Source organism: Schistocerca nitens, chromosome 2 (assembly GCF_023898315.1).
Source record: "Schistocerca nitens isolate TAMUIC-IGC-003100 chromosome 2, iqSchNite1.1, whole genome shotgun sequence".
NCBI classification, from domain to species: Eukaryota; Metazoa; Arthropoda; class Insecta; order Orthoptera; family Acrididae; genus Schistocerca; species Schistocerca nitens.
In genome coordinates, this window is record NC_064615.1 from 625,685 (window position 1) to 645,482 (window position 19,798).

A 19,798-nucleotide genomic window follows, 5' to 3' on the forward strand; every position below is an offset into this window, starting at 1 on the left:
TGGCTAAGCCATGTCTATGCAATATCCTTTCTTTCAGGAGTGCTAGTTCTGCAAGGTTCGCAGGAGAGCTTCTGTAAAGTTTGGAAGGTAGGAGACGAGGTACTGGCAGAAGTAAAGCTGTGAGTACCGGGCGTGAGTCGTGCTTCGGTAGCTCAGTTGGTAGAGCATTTGCCCGCGAAAGGCAAAGGTCCCGAGTTCGAGTCTCGGTCGGGCACACAGTTTTAATCTGCCAGGAAGTTTCATATCAGCGCACACTCCGCTGCAGAGTGAAAATCTCATTCTGGAAACATCCCCCAGGCTGTGGCTAAGCCATGTCTATGCAATATCCTTTCTTTCAGGAGTGCTAGTTCTGCAAGGTTCGCAGGAGAGCTTCTGTAATGTTTGGAAGGTAGGAGACGAGGTACTGGCAGAAGTAAAGCTGTGACGACGCGGCGTGAGTCATGCTTGGGTAGCTCAGTTGGTAGAGCATTTGCCCGCGAAAGGCAAAGGTCCCGAGTTCGAGTCTCGGTCGGGCACACAGTTTTAATCTGCCAGGAAGTTTCATATCAGCGCACACTCCGCTGCAGAGTGAAAATCTCATTCTGGAAACATCCCCCAGGCTGTGGCTAAGCCATGTCTATGCAATATCCTTTCTTTCAGGAGTGCTAGTTCTGCAAGGTTCGCAGGAGAGCTTCTGTAAAGTTTGGAAGGTAGGAGACGAGGTACTGGCAGAAGTAAAGCTGTGAGTACCGGGCGTGAGTCGTGCTTCGGTAGCTCAGTTGGTAGAGCATTTGCCCGCGAAAGGCAAAGGTCCCGAGTTCGAGTCTCGGTCGGGCACACAGTTTTAATCTGCCAGGAAGTTTCATATCAGCGCACACTCCGCTGCAGAGTGAAAATCTCATTCTGGAAACATCCCCCAGGCTGTGGCTAAGCCATGTCTCCGCAATATCCTTTCTTTCAGGAGTGCTAGTTCTGCAAGGTTCGCAGGAGAGCTTCTGTAAAGTTTGGAAGGTAGGAGACGAGGTACTGGCAGAAGTAAAGCTGTGAGTACCGGGCGTGAGTCGTGCTTCGGTAGCTCAGTTGGTAGAGCATTTGCCCGCGAAAGGCAAAGGTCCCGAGTTCGAGTCTCGGTCGGGCACACAGTTTTAATCTGCCAGGAAGTTTCATATCAGCGCACACTCCGCTGCAGAGTGAAAATCTCATTCTGGAAACATCCCCCAGGCTGTGGCTAAGCCATGTCTCCGCAATATCCTTTCTTTCAGGAGTGCTAGTTCTGCAAGGTTCGCAGGAGAGCTTCTGTAAAGTTTGGAAGGTAGGAGACGTGGTACTGGCAGAAGTAAAGCTGTGAGTACCGGGCGTGAGTCGTGCTTCGGTAGCTCAGTTGGTAGAGCATTTGCCCGCGAAAGGCAAAGGTCCCGAGTTCGAGTCTCGGTCGGGCACACAGTTTTAATCTGCCAGGAAGTTTCATATCAGCGCACACTCCGCTGCAGAGTGAAAATCTCATTCTGGAAACATCCCCCAGGCTGTGGCTAAGCCATGTCTATGCAATATCCTTTCTTTCAGGAGTGCTAGTTCTGCAAGGTTCGCAGGAGAGCTTCTGTAAAGTTTGGAAGGTAGGAGACGAGGTACTGGCAGAAGTAAAGCTGTGAGTACCGGGCGTGAGTCGTGCTTCGGTAGCTCAGTTGGTAGAGCATTTGCCCGCGAAAGGCAAAGGTCCCGAGTTCGAGTCTCGGTCGGGCACACAGTTTTAATCTGCCAGGAAGTTTCATATCAGCGCACACTCCGCTGCAGAGTGAAAATCTCATTCTGGAAACATCCCCCAGGCTGTGGCTAAGCCATGTCTCCGCAATATCCTTTCTTTCAGGAGTGCTAGTTCTGCAAGGTTCGCAGGAGAGCTTCTGTAAAGTTTGGAAGGTAGGAGACGAGGTACTGGCAGAAGTAAAGCTGTGAGTACCGGTCGTGAGTCGTGCTTCGGTAGCTCAGTTGGTAGAGCAGTTGCCCGCGATAGGCAAAGGTCCCGAGTTCGAGTCTCGGTCGGGCACACAGTTTTAATCTGCCAGGAAGTTTCATATCAGCGCACACTCCGCTGCAGAGTGAAAATCTCATTCTGGAAACATCCCCCAGGCTGTGGCTAAGCCATGTCTATGCAATATCCTTTCTTTCAGGAGTGCTAGTTCTGCAAGGTTCGCAGGAGAGCTTCTGTAAAGTTTGGAAGGTAGGAGACGAGGTACTGGCAGAAGTAAAGCTGTGAGTACCGGGCGTGAGTCGTGCTTGGGTAGCTCAGTTGGTAGAGCATTTGCCCACGAAAGGCAAAGGTCCCGAGTTCGAGTCTCGGTCGGGCACACAGTTTTAATCTGCCAGGAAGTTTCATATCAGCGCACACTCCGCTGCAGAGTGAAAATCTCATTCTGGAAACATCCCCCAGGCTGTGGCTAAGCCATGTCTATGCAATATCCTTTCTTTCAGGAGTGCTAGTTCTGCAAGGTTCGCAGGAGAGCTTCTGTAAAGTTTGGAAGGTAGGAGACGAGGTACTGGCAGAAGTAAAGCTGTGACGACGCGGCGTGAGTCATGCTTGGGTAGCTCAGTTGGTAGAGCATTTGCCCGCGAAAGGCAAAGGTCCCGAGTTCGAGTCTCGGTCGGGCACACAGTTTTAATCTGCCAGGAAGTTTCATATCAGCGCACACTCCGCTGCAGAGTGAAAATCTCATTCTGGAAACATCCCCCAGGCTGTGGCTAAGCCATGTCTATGCAATATCCTTTCTTTCAGGAGTGCTAGTTCTGCAAGGTTCGCAGGAGAGCTTCTGTAATGTTTGGAAGGTAGGAGACGAGGTACTGGCAGAAGTAAAGCTGTGACGACGCGGCGTGAGTCATGCTTGGGTAGCTCAGTTGGTAGAGCATTTGCCCGCGAAAGGCAAAGGTCCCGAGTTCGAGTCCGGTCGGGCACACAGTTTTAATCTGCCAGGAAGTTTCATATCAGCGCACACTCCGCTGCAGAGTGAAAATCTCATTCTGGAAACATCCCCCAGGCTGTGGCTAAGCCATGTCTCCGCAATATCCTTTCTTTCAGGAGTGCTAGTTCTGCAAGGTTCGCAGGAGAGCTTCTGTAAAGTTTGGAAGGTAGGAGACGAGGTACTGGCAGAAGTAAAGCTGTGAGTACCGGGCGTGAGTCGTGCTTCGGTAGCTCAGTTGGTAGAGCATTTGCCCGCGAAAGGCAAAGGTCCCGAGTTCGAGTCTCGGTCGGGCACACAGTTTTAATCTGCCAGGAAGTTTCATATCAGCGCACACTCCGCTGCAGAGTGAAAATCTCATTCTGGAAACATCCCCCAGGCTGTGGCTAAGCCATGTCTCCGCAATATCCTTTCTTTCAGGAGTGCTAGTTCTGCAAGGTTCGCAGGAGAGCTTCTGTAAAGTTTGGAAGGTAGGAGACGAGGTACTGGCAGAAGTAAAGCTGTGAGTACCGGGCGTGAGTCGTGCTTCGGTAGCTCAGTTGGTAGAGCATTTGCCCGCGAAAGGCAAAGGTCCCGAGTTCGAGTCTCGGTCGGGCACACAGTTTTAATCTGCCAGGAAGTGTCATATCAGCGCACACTCCGCTGCAGAGTGAAAATCTCATTCTGGAAACATCCCCCAGGCTGTGGCTAAGCCATGTCTCCGCAATATCCTTTCTTTCAGGAGTGCTAGTTCTGCAAGGTTCGCAGGAGAGCTTCTGTAAAGTTTGGAAGGTAGGAGACGAGGTACTGGCAGAAGTAAAGCTGTGAGTACCGGGCGTGAGTCGTGCTTCGGTAGCTCAGTTGGTAGAGCATTTGCCCGCGAAAGGCAAAGGTCCCGAGTTCGAGTCTCGGTCGGGCACACAGTTTTAATCTGCCAGGAAGTTTCATATCAGCGCACACTCCGCTGCAGAGTGAAAATCTCATTCTGGAAACATCCCCCAGGCTGTGGCTAAGCCATGTCTCCGCAATATCCTTTCTTTCAGGAGTGCTAGTTCTGCAAGGTTCGCAGGAGAGCTTCTGTAAAGTTTGGAAGGTAGGAGACGAGGTACTGGCAGAAGTAAAGCTGTGAGTACCGGTCGTGAGTCGTGCTTCGGTAGCTCAGTTGGTAGAGCAGTTGCCCGCGAAAGGCAAAGGTCCCGAGTTCGAGTCTCGGTCGGGCACACAGTTTTAATCTGCCAGGAAGTTTCATATCAGCGCACACTCCGCTGCAGAGTGAAAATCTCATTCTGGAAACATCCCCCAGGCTGTGGCTAAGCCATGTCTATGCAATATCCTTTCTTTCAGGAGTGCTAGTTCTGCAAGGTTCGCAGGAGAGCTTCTGTAATGTTTGGAAGGTAGGAGACGAGGTACTGGCAGAAGTAAAGCTGTGACGACGCGGCGTGAGTCATGCTTGGGTAGCTCAGTTGGTAGAGCATTTGCCCGCGAAAGGCAAAGGTCCCGAGTTCGAGTCTCGGTCGGGCACACAGTTTTAATCTGCCAGGAAGTTTCATATCAGCGCACACTCCGCTGCAGAGTGAAAATCTCATTCTGGAAACATCCCCCAGGCTGTGGCTAAGCCATGTCTATGCAATATCCTTTCTTTCAGGAGTGCTATTTCTGCAAGGTTCGCAGGAGAGCTTCTGTAAAGTTTGGAAGGTAGGAGACGAGGTACTGGCAGAAGTAAAGCTGTGAGTGCCGGGCGTGAGTCGTGCTTCGGTAGCTCAGTTGGTAGAGCAGTTGCCCGCGAAAGGCAAAGGTCCCGAGTTCGAGTCTCGGTCGGGCACACAGTTTTAATCTGCCAGGAAGTTTCATATCAGCGCACACTCCGCTGCAGAGTGAAAATCTCATTCTGGAAACATCCCCCAGGCTGTGGCTAAGCCATGTCTATGCAATATCCTTTCTTTCAGGAGTGCTATTTCTGCAAGGTTCGCAGGAGAGCTTCTGTAAAGTTTGGAAGGTAGGAGACGAGGTACTGGCAGAAGTAAAGCTGTGAGTGCCGGGCGTGAGTCGTGCTTCGGTAGCTCAGTTGGTAGAGCAGTTGCCCGCGAAAGGCAAAGGTCCCGAGTTCGAGTCTCGGTCGGGCACACAGTTTTAATCTGCCAGGAAGTTTCATATCAGCGCACACTCCGCTGCAGAGTGAAAATCTCATTCTGGAAACATCCCCCAGGCTGTGGCTAAGCCATGTCTATGCAATATCCTTTCTTTCAGGAGTGCTAGTTCTGCAAGGTTCGCAGGAGAGCTTCTGTAATGTTTGGAAGGTAGGAGACGAGGTACTGGCAGAAGTAAAGCTGTGACGACGCGGCGTGAGTCATGCTTGGGTAGCTCAGTTGGTAGAGCATTTGCCCGCGAAAGGCAAAGGTCCCGAGTTCGAGTCTCGGTCGGGCACACAGTTTTAATCTGCCAGGAAGTTTCATATCAGCGCACACTCCGCTGCAGAGTGAAAATCTCATTCTGGAAACATCCCCCAGGCTGTGGCTAAGCCATGTCTCCGCAATATCCTTTCTTTCAGGAGTGCTATTTCTGCAAGGTTCGCAGGAGAGCTTCTGTAAAGTTTGGAAGGTAGGAGACGAGGTACTGGCAGAAGTAAAGCTGTGAGTACCGGTCGTGAGTCGTGCTTCGGTAGCTCAGTTGGTAGAGCAGTTGCCCGCGAAAGGCAAAGGTCCCGAGTTCGAGTCTCGGTCGGGCACACAGTTTTAATCTGCCAGGAAGTTTCATATCAGCGCACACTCCGCTGCAGAGTGAAAATCTCATTCTGGAAACATCCCCCAGGCTGTGGCTAAGCCATGTCTATGCAATATCCTTTCTTTCAGGAGTGCTAGTTCTGCAAGGTTCGCAGGAGAGCTTCTGTAATGTTTGGAAGGTAGGAGACGAGGTACTGGCAGAAGTAAAGCTGTGACGACGCGGCGTGAGTCATGCTTGGGTAGCTCAGTTGGTAGAGCAGTTGCCCGCGATAGGCAAAGGTCCCGAGTTCGAGTCTCGGTCGGGCACACAGTTTTAATCTGCCAGGAAGTTTCATATCAGCGCACACTCCGCTGCAGAGTGAAAATCTCATTCTGGAAACATCCCCCAGGCTGTGGCTAAGCCATGTCTCCGCAATATCCTTTCTTTCAGGAGTGCTATTTCTGCAAGGTTCGCAGGAGAGCTTCTGTAAAGTTTGGAAGGTAGGAGACGAGGTACTGGCAGAAGTAAAGCTGTGAGTGCCGGGCGTGAGTCGTGCTTCGGTAGCTCAGTTGGTAGAGCAGTTGCCCGCGAAAGGCAAAGGTCCCGAGTTCGAGTCTCGGTCGGGCACACAGTTTTAATCTGCCAGGAAGTTTCATATCAGCGCACACTCCGCTGCAGAGTGAAAATCTCATTCTGGAAACATCCCCCAGGCTGTGGCTAAGCCATGTCTATGCAATATCCTTTCTTTCAGGAGTGCTAGTTCTGCAAGGTTCGCAGGAGAGCTTCTGTAATGTTTGGAAGGTAGGAGACGAGGTACTGGCAGAAGTAAAGCTGTGACGACGCGGCGTGAGTCATGCTTGGGTAGCTCAGTTGGTAGAGCATTTGCCCGCGAAAGGCAAAGGTCCCGAGTTCGAGTCTCGGTCGGGCACACAGTTTTAATCTGCCAGGAAGTTTCATATCAGCGCACACTCCGCTGCAGAGTGAAAATCTCATTCTGGAAACATCCCCCAGGCTGTGGCTAAGCCATGTCTCCGCAATATCCTTTCTTTCAGGAGTGCTAGTTCTGCAAGGTTCGCAGGAGAGCTTCTGTAAAGTTTGGAAGGTAGGAGACGAGGTACTGGCAGAAGTAAAGCTGTGAGTACCGGTCGTGAGTCCTGCTTCGGTAGCTCAGTTGGTAGAGCAGTTGCCCGCGAAAGGCAAAGGTCCCGAGTTCGAGTCTCGGTCGGGCACACAGTTTTAATCTGCCAGGAAGTTTCATATCAGCGCACACTCCGCTGCAGAGTGAAAATCTCATTCTGGAAACATCCCCCAGGCTGTGGCTAAGCCATGTCTATGCAATATCCTTTCTTTCAGGAGTGCTAGTTCTGCAAGGTTCGCAGGAGAGCTTCTGTAATGTTTGGAAGGTAGGAGACGAGGTACTGGCAGAAGTAAAGCTGTGACGACGCGGCGTGAGTCATGCTTGGGTAGCTCAGTTGGTAGAGCATTTGCCCGCGAAAGGCAAAGGTCCCGAGTTCGAGTCTCGGTCGGGCACACAGTTTTAATCTGCCAGGAAGTTTCATATCAGCGCACACTCCGCTGCAGAGTGAAAATCTCATTCTGGAAACATCCCCCAGGCTGTGGCTAAGCCATGTCTCCGCAATATCCTTTCTTTCAGGAGTGCTATTTCTGCAAGGTTCGCAGGAGAGCTTCTGTAAAGTTTGGAAGGTAGGAGACGAGGTACTGGCAGAAGTAAAGCTGTGAGTGCCGGGCGTGAGTCGTGCTTCGGTAGCTCAGTTGGTAGAGCAGTTGCCCGCGAAAGGCAAAGGTCCCGAGTTCGAGTCTCGGTCGGGCACACAGTTTTAATCTGCCAGGAAGTTTCATATCAGCGCACACTCCGCTGCAGAGTGAAAATCTCATTCTGGAAACATCCCCCAGGCTGTGGCTAAGCCATGTCTATGCAATATCCTTTCTTTCAGGAGTGCTAGTTCTGCAAGGTTCGCAGGAGAGCTTCTGTAATGTTTGGAAGGTAGGAGACGAGGTACTGGCAGAAGTAAAGCTGTGACGACGCGGCGTGAGTCATGCTTGGGTAGCTCAGTTGGTAGAGCATTTGCCCGCGAAAGGCAAAGGTCCCGAGTTCGAGTCTCGGTCGGGCACACAGTTTTAATCTGCCAGGAAGTTTCATATCAGCGCACACTCCGCTGCAGAGTGAAAATCTCATTCTGGAAACATCCCCCAGGCTGTGGCTAAGCCATGTCTCCGCAATATCCTTTCTTTCAGGAGTGCTATTTCTGCAAGGTTCGCAGGAGAGCTTCTGTAAAGTTTGGAAGGTAGGAGACGAGGTACTGGCAGAAGTAAAGCTGTGAGTGCCGGGCGTGAGTCGTGCTTCGGTAGCTCAGTTGGTAGAGCAGTTGCCCGCGAAAGGCAAAGGTCCCGAGTTCGAGTCTCGGTCGGGCACACAGTTTTAATCTGCCAGGAAGTTTCATATCAGCGCACACTCCGCTGCAGAGTGAAAATCTCATTCTGGAAACATCCCCCAGGCTGTGGCTAAGCCATGTCTCCGCAATATCCTTTCTTTCAGGAGTGCTAGTTCTGCAAGGTTCGCAGGAGAGCTTCTGTAAAGTTTGGAAGGTAGGAGACGAGGTACTGGCAGAAGTAAAGCTGTGAGTGCCGGGCGTGAGTCGTGCTTCGGTAGCTCAGTTGGTAGAGCATTTGCCCGCGAAAGGCAAAGGTCCCGAGTTCGAGTCTCGGTCGGGCACAGAGTTTTAATCTGCCAGGAAGTTTCATATCAGCGCACACTCCGCTGCAGAGTGAAAATCTCATTCTGGAAACATCCCCCAGGCTGTGGCTAAGCCATGTCTCCGCAATATCCTTTCTTTCAGGAGTGCTAGTTCTGCAAGGTTCGCAGGAGAGCTTCTGTAAAGTTTGGAAGGTAGGAGACGAGGTACTGGCAGAAGTAAAGCTGTGAGTACCGGTCGTGAGTCGTGCTTCGGTAGCTCAGTTGGTAGAGCAGTTGCCCGCGAAAGGCAAAGGTCCCGAGTTCGAGTCTCGGTCGGGCACACAGTTTTAATCTGCCAGGAAGTTTCATATCAGCGCACACTCCGCTGCAGAGTGAAAATCTCATTCTGGAAACATCCCCCAGGCTGTGGCTAAGCCATGTCTCCGCAATATCCTTTCTTTCAGGAGTGCTATTTCTGCAAGGTTCGCAGGAGAGCTTCTGTAAAGTTTGGAAGGTAGGAGACGAGGTACTGGCAGAAGTAAAGCTGTGAGTGCCGGGCGTGAGTCGTGCTTCGGTAGCTCAGTTGGTAGAGCAGTTGCCCGCGAAAGGCAAAGGTCCCGAGTTCGAGTCTCGGTCGGGCACACAGTTTTAATCTGCCAGGAAGTTTTAATATTGTCTTTCATAGGAAATACATGGAATGGAACGAAGTCAAACGAAAAGGTAAGGAAAAAGCAACAAAGATGTAAATCAAGATTAAACACACTCTGCCACCATTATAAAATCTATTGCGACACATCATTTGATTAGTTTGTGACGTGGTAGCTTGCATAAATACGTGCAATGAAATACGGTTGCATGAAATTCACGCTGTGTGTTCAGAGACAATTAGTACTTTACCGAAGGTTCAAATGGCTCTGAGCACTATGCGACTTAACTTCTGAGGTCATCAGTCACCTAGAACTTAGAACTAATTAAACCTAATAACCTAAGGACATCACACACATCCATGCCCGAGGCAGGATTCGAACCTGCGACCGTAGCGGTCACGCGGTTCCAGACTGAAGCGCCTAGAACCGCACGGCCACACCGGCCGGCCTTTACCGAAGATGTCATATATTTTTTCATTCGAAGTGCCAACATTTAGCACCGCATTTTGGGAAACGAATATGCAGGTTTCAACGTTTTCAGTCCACAAAGCTCCGACGAAGAATAGGCTGTGGCCTTCTTGAAGGAATCATCCACAGAAAATCTTAACTAGGGTAACGAGGATCTGAAGCCTGTTCCTCACGATCACAAACTTCACTACTAATCCCACTTCACACTTCTTTGATCTACATGTGATTGAAATATGTGGGCTATTACAGGATGTCTTAAGCCGAAAGCCATTGACAAACTAAGTATCCGAACTTCAACCGCACCACTTGAGATGCGAACTGTTTGCAAATGCAGAACAATAATATATGGAACACAATAAATGACAGCCTATGAGCAGCTATTAACCACTCACAGATTCTGAAGTCCGGGAGAAACTTCCTCAACAGTACAACTCCTGTGGACACCGTACTTCATCTAGACTCGAGATATGGCGAGCTAGGCTGAGCAACCTGGCTCAGTTGGTATTTCCTAGAGAAACTCTACCAGCTAATGAAAAGCGGAGCTAACTCCCTAAACAGATTAAGGAGCACAGTGAGAGAAACAGAAGTATTTCGTGCAACACGTAATCTTTCCACGGTCCGAACCACTCTCTGCAACCGCAGAGAGCTACGAACCAGACAGCACCAGTACTGCAGTCCACAGGTGTTCACTGAAAGCCCTTCTTCCTCCCAGAGAAGGCAGGAATTAGCGAGCTCAACCAGTCTAGTAATTTTCAAAGGCTGAGGTTTTAAGTGTTCATTTTTTATTTAACTTTTTTCTTGATACTGTTTATTTACTCTGGTGCATTTATAAACCGTATCAGTCTGCGTTCTCTTGTTTTATCAGAAAAATATAATTGGTGTGGCTACTATATGTGCAGGTTTTGACACAAACTAAAAGGACACTTCTAGAATTTGACAGATGAGATTTTCCATTCTTTCCTAACTGCGATCTTTGTTTAAAATTATTGTGGATGATGAACTAAGTTTTTCGTTTCGTCGTCCACTCTAAAATCTTGGAGAAAAGGTCGCAAATGTAGCTTAAGAACTTTCTTTTAGATTTATGTGTTTGGAATCTTCGTTTGTAAAAAGTTTTTCGTGTGCAGTATTAACCATTAGAGACAAAACATGTGATAACGGAGATGGAAAATTAATAGACACACACAAATTTCTACACAAACAAGCGATAATTTATTAATGAGATAATGTAGCGTGAACACTTGAACAAACTTGAACAACTACTGGTAAGCATCTACAAGTTTATAGGTGAAAAATAATTTTGAAAATGCATTTCATGCGATAACAGCTGAAAGGGGCTTGTTGCTACTTATTACAATATAGTACTAGAAGTAATATAGTTGTAAACAAAAAAATATAGCCACGTTTACTCATGCGTGATGTGTATCATATTTATTGCGTGAAACGACTTCAGTGATCAATACCATTTACAAAAATCCTACGACAATTTAATATGACTGAAGTTTTTATGGAGAAACCATATCCACGAACAAAGCGGCGTGCATGTAGTGTATTATAATAGGCTGAAGACAAGCACTAATAATCAGTAATCGTTTATCAAAGCTATGTTGTATGATACTAACATATCTGCCAACGTCATATCGAATTTACCAAATCGCATTCGAAATATTCTATAATTCCCGTTGACTTCCATCGTCGCATTGCCTCCGTTGTATGTTCATCGACAACTAACCGTCTTCAACAATAGTTACTACGACATTCTGCACGACAATGTATGTGGGCGGATGAATATTAGCATCCTTCCTCTGACAGGCAACAGATAACTATTCGTGTTTGGAGTTGGTGATAACAGAATGCCAGATCCAACACCTTTCAGCCTTCTATTTCCCAAACTGTTATTTTATTTGGCTATCGGTTTCGAGGATTTACGACGCCAGCTTCTGACCCCTTGATAGACGTGTAGGAAGATTCCAACCTCGGTTCCGATCAAAATAGGGGCCAGACTAGTATCTGTAGATTTCTGCTTGGCACAGTGTTCACGTCAACCATCATCACATTGGATGATAGAGTGATCGCTGTATCAAGCAGAATCTACAAGTATCAATGTGGCCCTATTTTGACAGGAACCGATGCTGTAATCTTTCCACACGTCGATAAAGCGGGCAGAAGCTGGCATAGTAAATCCTCGAAACTAGTAACCAAATAAAATAACAGCTTGGGAATTAAGTGTTGGATTTGACATTTTGTGCTGCACAGCCGAGTCCTGCACCCATGGACATACAGAGACCTGGTGATAATAGTCGCTCCTTCTTATCCCACTGACATTTATCCCAAAACTAGTGTGGCCGGCCGCGGTGGCCGAGCGGTTCTATGCGCTTCAGTCCGGAACCGCGCGACTGCTACGGTCGCAGGTTCGAATCCTGCCTCGGGCATGTATGTGTGTGATGTCCTTAGATTAGTTAGGTTTAAGTAGTTCTAAGTTCTAGGGGACTGATGACCACAGATGTTAAGTCCCATAGTGCTGAGAGCAATTTTTGAACCAAAACTAGTGTGAAATTCACGTCACGGTACTTTTTCTTTGGAAACTCTGGAATATTCGCGCAACTCCATCATAATTCCGTTATTAAAAAAAAAAAAAAAAAAAAAAAAAAGGATTCAAATGGCTGTGAGCACTATGGGACTTAACTGCTGAGGTCATCAGTCCCCTAGAACTTAGAACTACTTAAACCTAACTAACCTAAGGACATCACACACATCCATGCCCGAGGCAGGATTCGAACCTGCGACCGTAGCGGTCGCTCGGTTCCAGACTGTAGCGCCGAGAACCGCTCGGCCACTCCTCTGTTATGACATACGGTTGTTTACGCCCTGAAGTAATATAAAAAAAAGCGTATAGGTTCACTTTCTGGAGGGACGTCAAAGTGTCACTCATTACACTAGAAGCATGCTTAATCACTCGTACATCAAATTCTATCCGCTAAGAAAAACACTAAATAGCCTCGTTAAATCCTATAAAGTCTAGCTGAGATCTTGAATCACGTCATATAATCTACTTAAATTGGTAGTACGGTATACAAGATAAACAGAGCAAGTGAACAAAAGTAACAGAATAATATTATGGAGGCTACAGACAAAAGCACAGTTAAAACGACACACTTGCACTTAAAACAGTAGCATAGCTCTTTGTGATGTAGCAACCGTTTTGCTCTGACATGTATGATTTCACAGGCATAGTACGTTTTACAAGTGCGTGTAACGTCGTGTCGTGAGGAGCGGCTGAGGTGCTGGCTCACACCCTCAGACCCTGCTTCGAATCCCGAGCCAGGCGCCGCCTTTGACGGAGAGTGTGGCGCTGTCCGGCTGGAGTCTGAGCGGCACCGGCGTCTTGTCGACCACCTGGAGGCTGAACCTGGACAGCAGGTGGACGAGCACCACCTTGGACTCCATCAGCGCGAACCTCTGGGCTGCAAAGGCGTAAGTCAGCAGTGAACTACACGGAGACTCTATAGGTGAGCAAAGAGAGGGCAGTGGTAGGAAACCAGTTTCGATGGAAAAGGTGAAACAGAAACACCATGAAGGAAGTAACGCAATGTGACAACAGCAAGGCCGCGAAAGATAGTACAACGTCTTTCACAGTCCTGGTTCGCTACTCGAGTCCAGCGGTGCTGGGGCAATGTCGACAGATCGACAACGTCTGCTGGGAAAAAATTGTTCAAATGTGTTTGAATTCCTAATGGACCAAACTGCTTAGGTCATCGGTCCCTAGACTTGCACACTACTTAAACTAACTTACAGTAAGGACAACACAAACACCCATGCCCGACGGAGGACTCGAACCTCCAGCGGGAGGGGCCCCGCAGTCCGTGACATGGCGCCTCAAACAACGCGGCTACTCCGCGCGGCCCCGTCTGCTGGACTGTTGCCATTGTGTTGCACTGTGGTTGTCAGAAACCACCTGGACATTATCGTTGGCTCGTGGAGTGGGAAAATGCAGTGTATTCGGGACTCCTCCAAGCAGTCGAGGAGGGACCTCAGCCTGTGATTCACCGACTTCGATGCGCTTTTAAATGCTAGTCAGATGTCACTCGAATAAAGTAACTGTGAAACCGTCTAGGTCACTACGCTCCCGCTTATGAAACAATAGAACTCAGAGACCATGACGCAGAATCCGATCTTAACCAGGTGGAACCGTTAGAACACACGAAAATATGGAAATTGTATTTATACGTTTCAGCCCTGCAACCAAGTTATTCGTGACAAATCGTGGAATTAGTGATTAGATCTGTTGCAGAGATGCTCGAGGAAGAAAACCCCTACTAACACGGGCAGTGGCTACGTGAAATTAAAAAAAATGAAAAGTAATAAAAGGCCTGCATTCAGATCAGAGTCAAGGGTTTCGAGTCGCACGTCTGGCAACATATTTCCTCTTTTTCCAAAGGAATGGAGGCTGTCGCAAAAGTTATGAGGCGTGTTTTTTTAAGTAAGTACCGTTTTGAAATTAAAAAAGACGTGCTAAGATATCTCAATAATTTTATTTTTACATGAAAGCCTGTACCTTAATCTACGCACTGACGCCATTACAGTCTCATTCTTTCTTGTTTACGTTGTGTACTGAGTGTTTAAGATGCCTCCGCTAATCGTCAGTCCCGCCGACTGTGAAGTACGGGCTGTTATAAGATTTCTTAGTGCTAATGGCCTAAAAGCGATCGATATTCATCGTGACAGCTGTGCAGTTTACGGAGAAAACATTATGAGTGATGGAATGGTAAGAAAGTGGGTGAGAGCATTTAAAGAGGCTGCACAAATGTGCGTGATGAACAACGGAGTGGGCGTACTTCGGTCGTTAATGAATGTTTGGTGCAGAAAGTGGACAATAAGGTGAGAGAAAACAGACCCTTTACGATTTCCTCCTTGCGGGATGACTTTCCTAATGTTTCTCGTAGTGTTTTGTATGGCACTGTGACCGAGCACTTGAATTATGGAAAATTGTGCGCACGTTGGGTATCGAAAATGTTGACGGATGTGCTCAAAACCAAACGTTTAGACAGTTCACTGACTTTTCTTGAGCGGTACCACAACCACGGTGATGATTTCTTAAGCCAAATTGCTTCGGGCGATGAAACATTGTGTGGCCTACGTCACAGCAGAATCAAAGCAAGTTGAGCAAGGGCATCGTTTTACTGCAAGACAATACCCGTCCGCATGTGACGAATCAGACCAAAGATTTCATCACATCTTTTCGATGGGAAACTCTAGATCATCCTCCGTACAGCCCCGATCTTGCGCCCAGTGACTACCATCTGTACCTGCACTTGAAGAAACACCTGGGCGGTCTGCGCCTTCAGGGCGATGACGAAGTCAAAACAGTGGTGATGCAGTGGTTACCAAGTCAGGCGGCAGACTTCTATGAGGAGGATATTCAGAAACTGGTACAACGTTATGACAAGTGCCTCAATATTGACGGACATTATGTAGAAAAGTAGATTAAGGTACAGGCTTTCATGTAAAAATAAAATTATTGTCGTATCTTAGCACGTCTTTTTTTATATTAAAACGGTACTTACTTAAAAAAACTCGCCTCGTATATACTGTTGTCACAAATAAATTAAATTTATCGTGAAAAAGGAAAAAAAAAAACAAATGATCAGTTCATGTGCCTACCATCTGCGATGACAAGTGTTTAATCCACGGTGCAGGCTTTATTTTTTGTACTTATTTTTTCTCACGACATACAATGTTCTCTTTCAGAGAATGTGAAAATGAAAAAAATGTCCCACAGTATTACGCACTTAGTGCTGGAATCTTTTTCTCTCCCTTTCTGTTGACCGAACGAGGTGGCGCCGTGGTTAGCACACTGGACTCTCATTCGGTAGGACGAGGGTTCAAACATGCGTCGCTTCATCCAGATTAGGTTTTCCCTGATTTGTCTAAATCGCTGCAGGGAGATTCCAGGATGGTACTTTTGAAAGTGCACGGCAGACTTCTTTCCCCATCCTTCCCTAATCCGATGGGACCGAAAACTTGGCTGTTTGGTCCCCTCCCCGAAATCAACCAAATAACTAATCTTTCTGTTTCTTGAAGGCTCACTTATTTTCACCTCATCGTGGTAAGATAAGTATCGTGTAATTAGGAGAAGCAGAGAAATCCTTTGCAAATGCACATTGCGTACGCTTGCTTCCAGCCGAGTACGCTACGGGGGCATGCTTTGTTATCGTTTTATAAAGGCGTTTCTCTTGGATATTAATTTCACCACGTTCATGACCAATACAGATAAAACTTCCTTAGTTTCGAGCTATCGAACGATACCATCTTGTCTGAAATGCATTCTTCATCGTAGCATTTGATGTCGGTCAGTTCGGGAACGAACATCGTAGTGACGTAAACCTTCCATAGGCGGTCCTTTCGAGGAGTCCCCGACCATTACCAGTAAGCCAAAGGTCGTCGAAATTGGTAGATCGCACGATCCAGCCTACCCTTTGGAACTGCAGTGACGGTCCTGTTCATACTGCACGCTCACTACAGTTGTGTGCAAGTAAGAAGGCATTCTGCGCAGAGAGGGACGGTCAGTGCTGAGCCGAGTCACCTCTGCCCTTTCTGACCCACACCACATACTCCAGCTGGTGCGTACCCTGAGAACTGGTCATACAGCGGGTAAGCAACACGAAGTCCACCGTTTCTGTTTGTGACCACTCTACAAAAAGTTATATATTAAGAAGCCGTCACTCGATAACGTAACAAAAGAGAACGGATTTGAGCAATTCAGAAAGGATCTGCGATATTTCAGGGGAACATGTACACAACACACCTGATGGGAATGAAAAATGTAGTGTGTTCTGTAGCATAGTTATAGGGCACTATGAAAACTGTTTTCCTTAGATATTAACTGGTGAAACAAGATCAACCGCAACTAAAGCCTCGATTACAAAAGGCGTGTGAATATTATGCCTAAAGGAAAGAAGACTCTACTTGGGATCAAGGAACACATATGACATCAAGATAAAATCTCGTTACAAAGCGTACCTTAAAATTCTAAGCAAAGTCATCAAAGCATCAAAATGTATGTGCTCCTCGCACTTTCAAGACAAAAATAAACTACTCCTGCCACAACAAAGAACTATCTGGAACAAAGTAAAAGATGAGACAGGAGACACAAATCAACAAAATGAATACATTTCTTTAAAGGTACGTAATGAATCGATCATAAATAACCCTAAGGTTATAGAAACATTCAGTTACTTTTTTTCTGTCACTAGCAGATAATTTAGTTTTGAACCCTTCTTTAAGAGACAGCCCATAGTTCCTAAGAAAGACCTTCCAAAACAAACTTGAAAAAATTCAGCTTCTCTAAAAGAAGATTTCAGTGTTATCAGCTGCATTAAAAATAAATGTTCAATCGGGAATGAAGACATCAGTAGCAAAACAATGAAATGGAGTTAAGCTGTGCTTCAGCAGTTACTTCCGTAATCAGTCTTTCCACAACCATATTTCCTAGAGACGTTTAAAAATGCTGTTTTCAAGCTATTTCACAGAAAAGGAGACAAAAATTTAGTACAGAATTACCGACTCATCTCATCAGTACCACTATTTTCAAAAACTTTCGAGAATATAACGTACAATAAACATAATAGTACATAAACTTAGTACAAGAAAACATGCTCAATACCGAACAGTACTGACAAGTGAACAATCTATAGCCGGCCGCGGTGGTCTCGCGGTTCTAGGCGCGCAGTCCGGAACCGTGCGACTGCTACGGTCGCAGGTTCGAATCCTGCCTCGGGCATGGATGTGTGTGATGTCCTTAGGTTAGTTGGGTTTAAGTGGTTCTAGGTTCTAGGGGACTGATGACCACAGCAGTTGAGTCCCATAGTGCTCAGAGCCATTTGGACCATTTGGAACAATCTATATTTACATTAGGCAACGGCCTTGCCGCAGTGGCTACACCGGTTCCCGTGAGATCACCGAAGTTAAGCGCTGTCGGGCGTGGCCGGCGCTTGGATGGGTCACCATCCTGCCGCTATGTGCTGTTGCCATTTTTCGGGGTGCACTCAGCCTCGTGATGCCAATTGAGGAGCTACTCGACCGATTAGTAGCGGCTTCGGTCAAAGAATACCGTCCTAACGGTCGGGAGTGCGGTGTGCTGACCACACGCCCCTCCTTATCCGCATCCTCCTCGGAAGATGACACGGCGGCCGGACGGTCCCGGAAGGGCCACTTGTGGCCTAAAGACGGAGCTTTTTTTTTTTATATATATTTACATTGACAGATGAATGAACCGTGGCGGCTATCGAAAACTTCTAGCTAGCCTCTCACCAGGTGGCGCGTATTACTATTGTGCGGTTATCTCTGCCCCAGATAGGCTCCGAAAGCGGCCGCTAGAGGGGCGTTGAGAAAGTCCTTGCAACAGCGCACTGTAGGCAGTCTACGTGTAGACTTTGCGCAGTGTGGAGCTGGGACACGCGGTGCGGATCGGCAAGACGTCTTTTCCTGATCGTCGCTCACTCTTTTTTGCCAGGACTGGGTCGAAGGCAAAAGATTTGTTTCTCCTATGTCGTGCGTATCTGGTTGTTGGGCTCTGGGCACCGATTTACCGCTCTGCAAGCTGTTTGCGCAGATGTTCGTGTTTATATTCATTGAGTCGTCACGCATGCCTTTGTTATTTGACTCTATGTGATTCTAGGACAAACTGACCAGATTCTGCCTACTCTGTGTGTCTTTGAGGTGACTTGTGTTAGTATGTTGGGCAGCGTTCTCTCTAAAATTGTTAATGTTGTTATGGCAATTTTTAATGTGCCCAGCTACCACGCATAATTATGTCAGGGACCTATGAATTATGTAGTTTTTTAAAATTTCACGTTTGTTTTGAAATTGTCTTATCTGAGAGAACAAATTGTTTCTGAATTTTAATATTTGTTTTCACTGTGTTTTAGGAGCTGGTGTGCTCTCTGGTATTACTACTGTCCAGCCCTTTAAGTTTTGTGTGTTATGACACAAGCGAATGGTAAGACCTTAGAGAGTCCTTCTTTATACTCCTTCCTGGAAGAATTTACAGCTCCATTTGAGTAGTTCTCTTTTACATCTTATACGTTTAGCGATGCTTATTTACTAGGGCGTATGACCTTATTGGAAAGGTTCTATAAGTGGAATCGTGGTTAAACAGTAATTTTCATTTGTACACTACTGGCCATTACAACTGCTACACGACGAAGATTACGTGCTACAGACGCGAAAATTAACCGGCAGGAAGAAGATGCTGTGATATGGAAATGATTAGCTTTTCAGAGCATTCACACAAGGTTGGCGCCGTTGGCGACACTTACAACGTGCTGACATGACGAAAGTTTCCAACCGATTTCTCATACACAAACAGCAGTTGACCGGCGTTGCCTGTTGAAACGTTGTTGTGATGCCTCGTGTAAGGAGGACAAATGCGTACCATCACGTTTCCGACTTTGATAAAGGTCATATTGTAGCCTATCGCGATTGCGGTTTATCGCATCGCGACATTGCTGCTCGCGTTGGTCGAGATCCAGTGACTGTTAGCACAATATGGAATCGGTGGGTTCAGGAGGGTAATACGGAACGCCGTGCTGGATCCCAACAGCCTCGTATCACTAGCAGTCGAGATGACAGGCATCTTATCCTCATGGCTGTAACGAATCGTGCAGCCACGTCTCGATCCCTGAGTCAACAGACAGGGACGTTTGCAACACAAAAAGAAATATTGGAACACGTGAGGCAATACTGACCCTACGGCTTATCTTAGAAGCTAGTTTAAGGAAAGGCAAACCTACGTTTCTAGCATTTGCAGACTTAGAGAAAGCTTTTGACAATGTTGGCTGGAATACTCTCTTTCAAATTCTGGAGGTGGCAGGGGTAAAATATAGGGAGCGAAAGGCTATTTACAATTTGTATAGAAACCAAATGGCAGTTATAAGAGTTGAGGGGCATGAAAGGGAAGAAGTGGTTGGGAAGGGAGTGAGACAGGGTTGTAGCCTATCCCCGATGTTATTCAATCTGTATATTGAGCAAGCAGTGAAGGAAACAAAAGAAAAATTCGTAGTAGGTATTAAAATCCATGGAGAAGAAATAAAAACTTTGAGGTTCGCCGATGACATTGTAATTCTGTCAGAGACAGCAAAGTACTTGGAAGAGCAGTTGAACAGAATGGATGGTGTCTTGAAGGGAGGATATAAGATGAACATCAACAAAAGCAAAACTTTAATTTTGGATTGAATGTCTCTTATTTTCATGTCTTTTGTTATATATATTTCTTCTTTGGTTATTTATTATAGAGAGGATTGGTCAGAGACAGCAAAGTACTTGGAAGAGCAGTTGAACAGAATGGATGGTGTCTTGAAGGGAGGATATAAGATGAACATCAACAA

At 47.0% G+C, this 19,798-nt stretch overlaps 1 protein-coding gene and 10 non-coding genes across 15 annotated transcripts in view; 10 read left to right on the forward strand and 1 right to left on the reverse strand.

Annotated features, from left to right (window-relative positions):
• LOC126235658 (cytochrome P450 9e2-like) overlaps positions 1 to 19,798 on the reverse strand; it is a 233,938-nt gene that overhangs the window by 111,042 nt on the left and 103,098 nt on the right. For 3 of the 5 annotated variants that reach the window (XM_049944378.1, XM_049944373.1, XM_049944374.1), the window contains one exon: positions 10,623 to 12,877. The exons of the other annotated variants lie outside the window; for them this stretch is intronic. In XM_049944378.1, coding sequence (XP_049800335.1) covers positions 12,711 to 12,877 — 167 coding nt within the window. In that variant the 3' untranslated portion in view covers positions 10,623 to 12,710. Of the gene's footprint in view, positions 1 to 10,622; positions 12,878 to 19,798 lie in introns of those variants that run through there. 5 annotated transcript variants of the gene reach the window in all.
• On the forward strand, positions 4,053 to 4,127 carry Trnas-cga (transfer RNA serine (anticodon CGA)). The gene has a single exon. It is a non-coding gene; the product is annotated as a tRNA-Ser (tRNA).
• Trnas-cga (transfer RNA serine (anticodon CGA)) lies at positions 4,655 to 4,729 on the forward strand. Its single transcript has one exon. It is a non-coding gene; the product is annotated as a tRNA-Ser (tRNA).
• On the forward strand, positions 4,956 to 5,030 carry Trnas-cga (transfer RNA serine (anticodon CGA)). The gene has a single exon. It is a non-coding gene; the product is annotated as a tRNA-Ser (tRNA).
• Positions 5,558 to 5,632, forward strand: Trnas-cga (transfer RNA serine (anticodon CGA)). The gene has a single exon. It is a non-coding gene; the product is annotated as a tRNA-Ser (tRNA).
• On the forward strand, positions 6,160 to 6,234 carry Trnas-cga (transfer RNA serine (anticodon CGA)). Its single transcript has one exon. It is a non-coding gene; the product is annotated as a tRNA-Ser (tRNA).
• Trnas-cga (transfer RNA serine (anticodon CGA)) lies at positions 6,762 to 6,836 on the forward strand. Its single transcript has one exon. It is a non-coding gene; the product is annotated as a tRNA-Ser (tRNA).
• Positions 7,364 to 7,438, forward strand: Trnas-cga (transfer RNA serine (anticodon CGA)). Its single transcript has one exon. It is a non-coding gene; the product is annotated as a tRNA-Ser (tRNA).
• On the forward strand, positions 7,966 to 8,040 carry Trnas-cga (transfer RNA serine (anticodon CGA)). The gene has a single exon. It is a non-coding gene; the product is annotated as a tRNA-Ser (tRNA).
• Positions 8,568 to 8,642, forward strand: Trnas-cga (transfer RNA serine (anticodon CGA)). Its single transcript has one exon. It is a non-coding gene; the product is annotated as a tRNA-Ser (tRNA).
• Positions 8,869 to 8,943, forward strand: Trnas-cga (transfer RNA serine (anticodon CGA)). Its single transcript has one exon. It is a non-coding gene; the product is annotated as a tRNA-Ser (tRNA).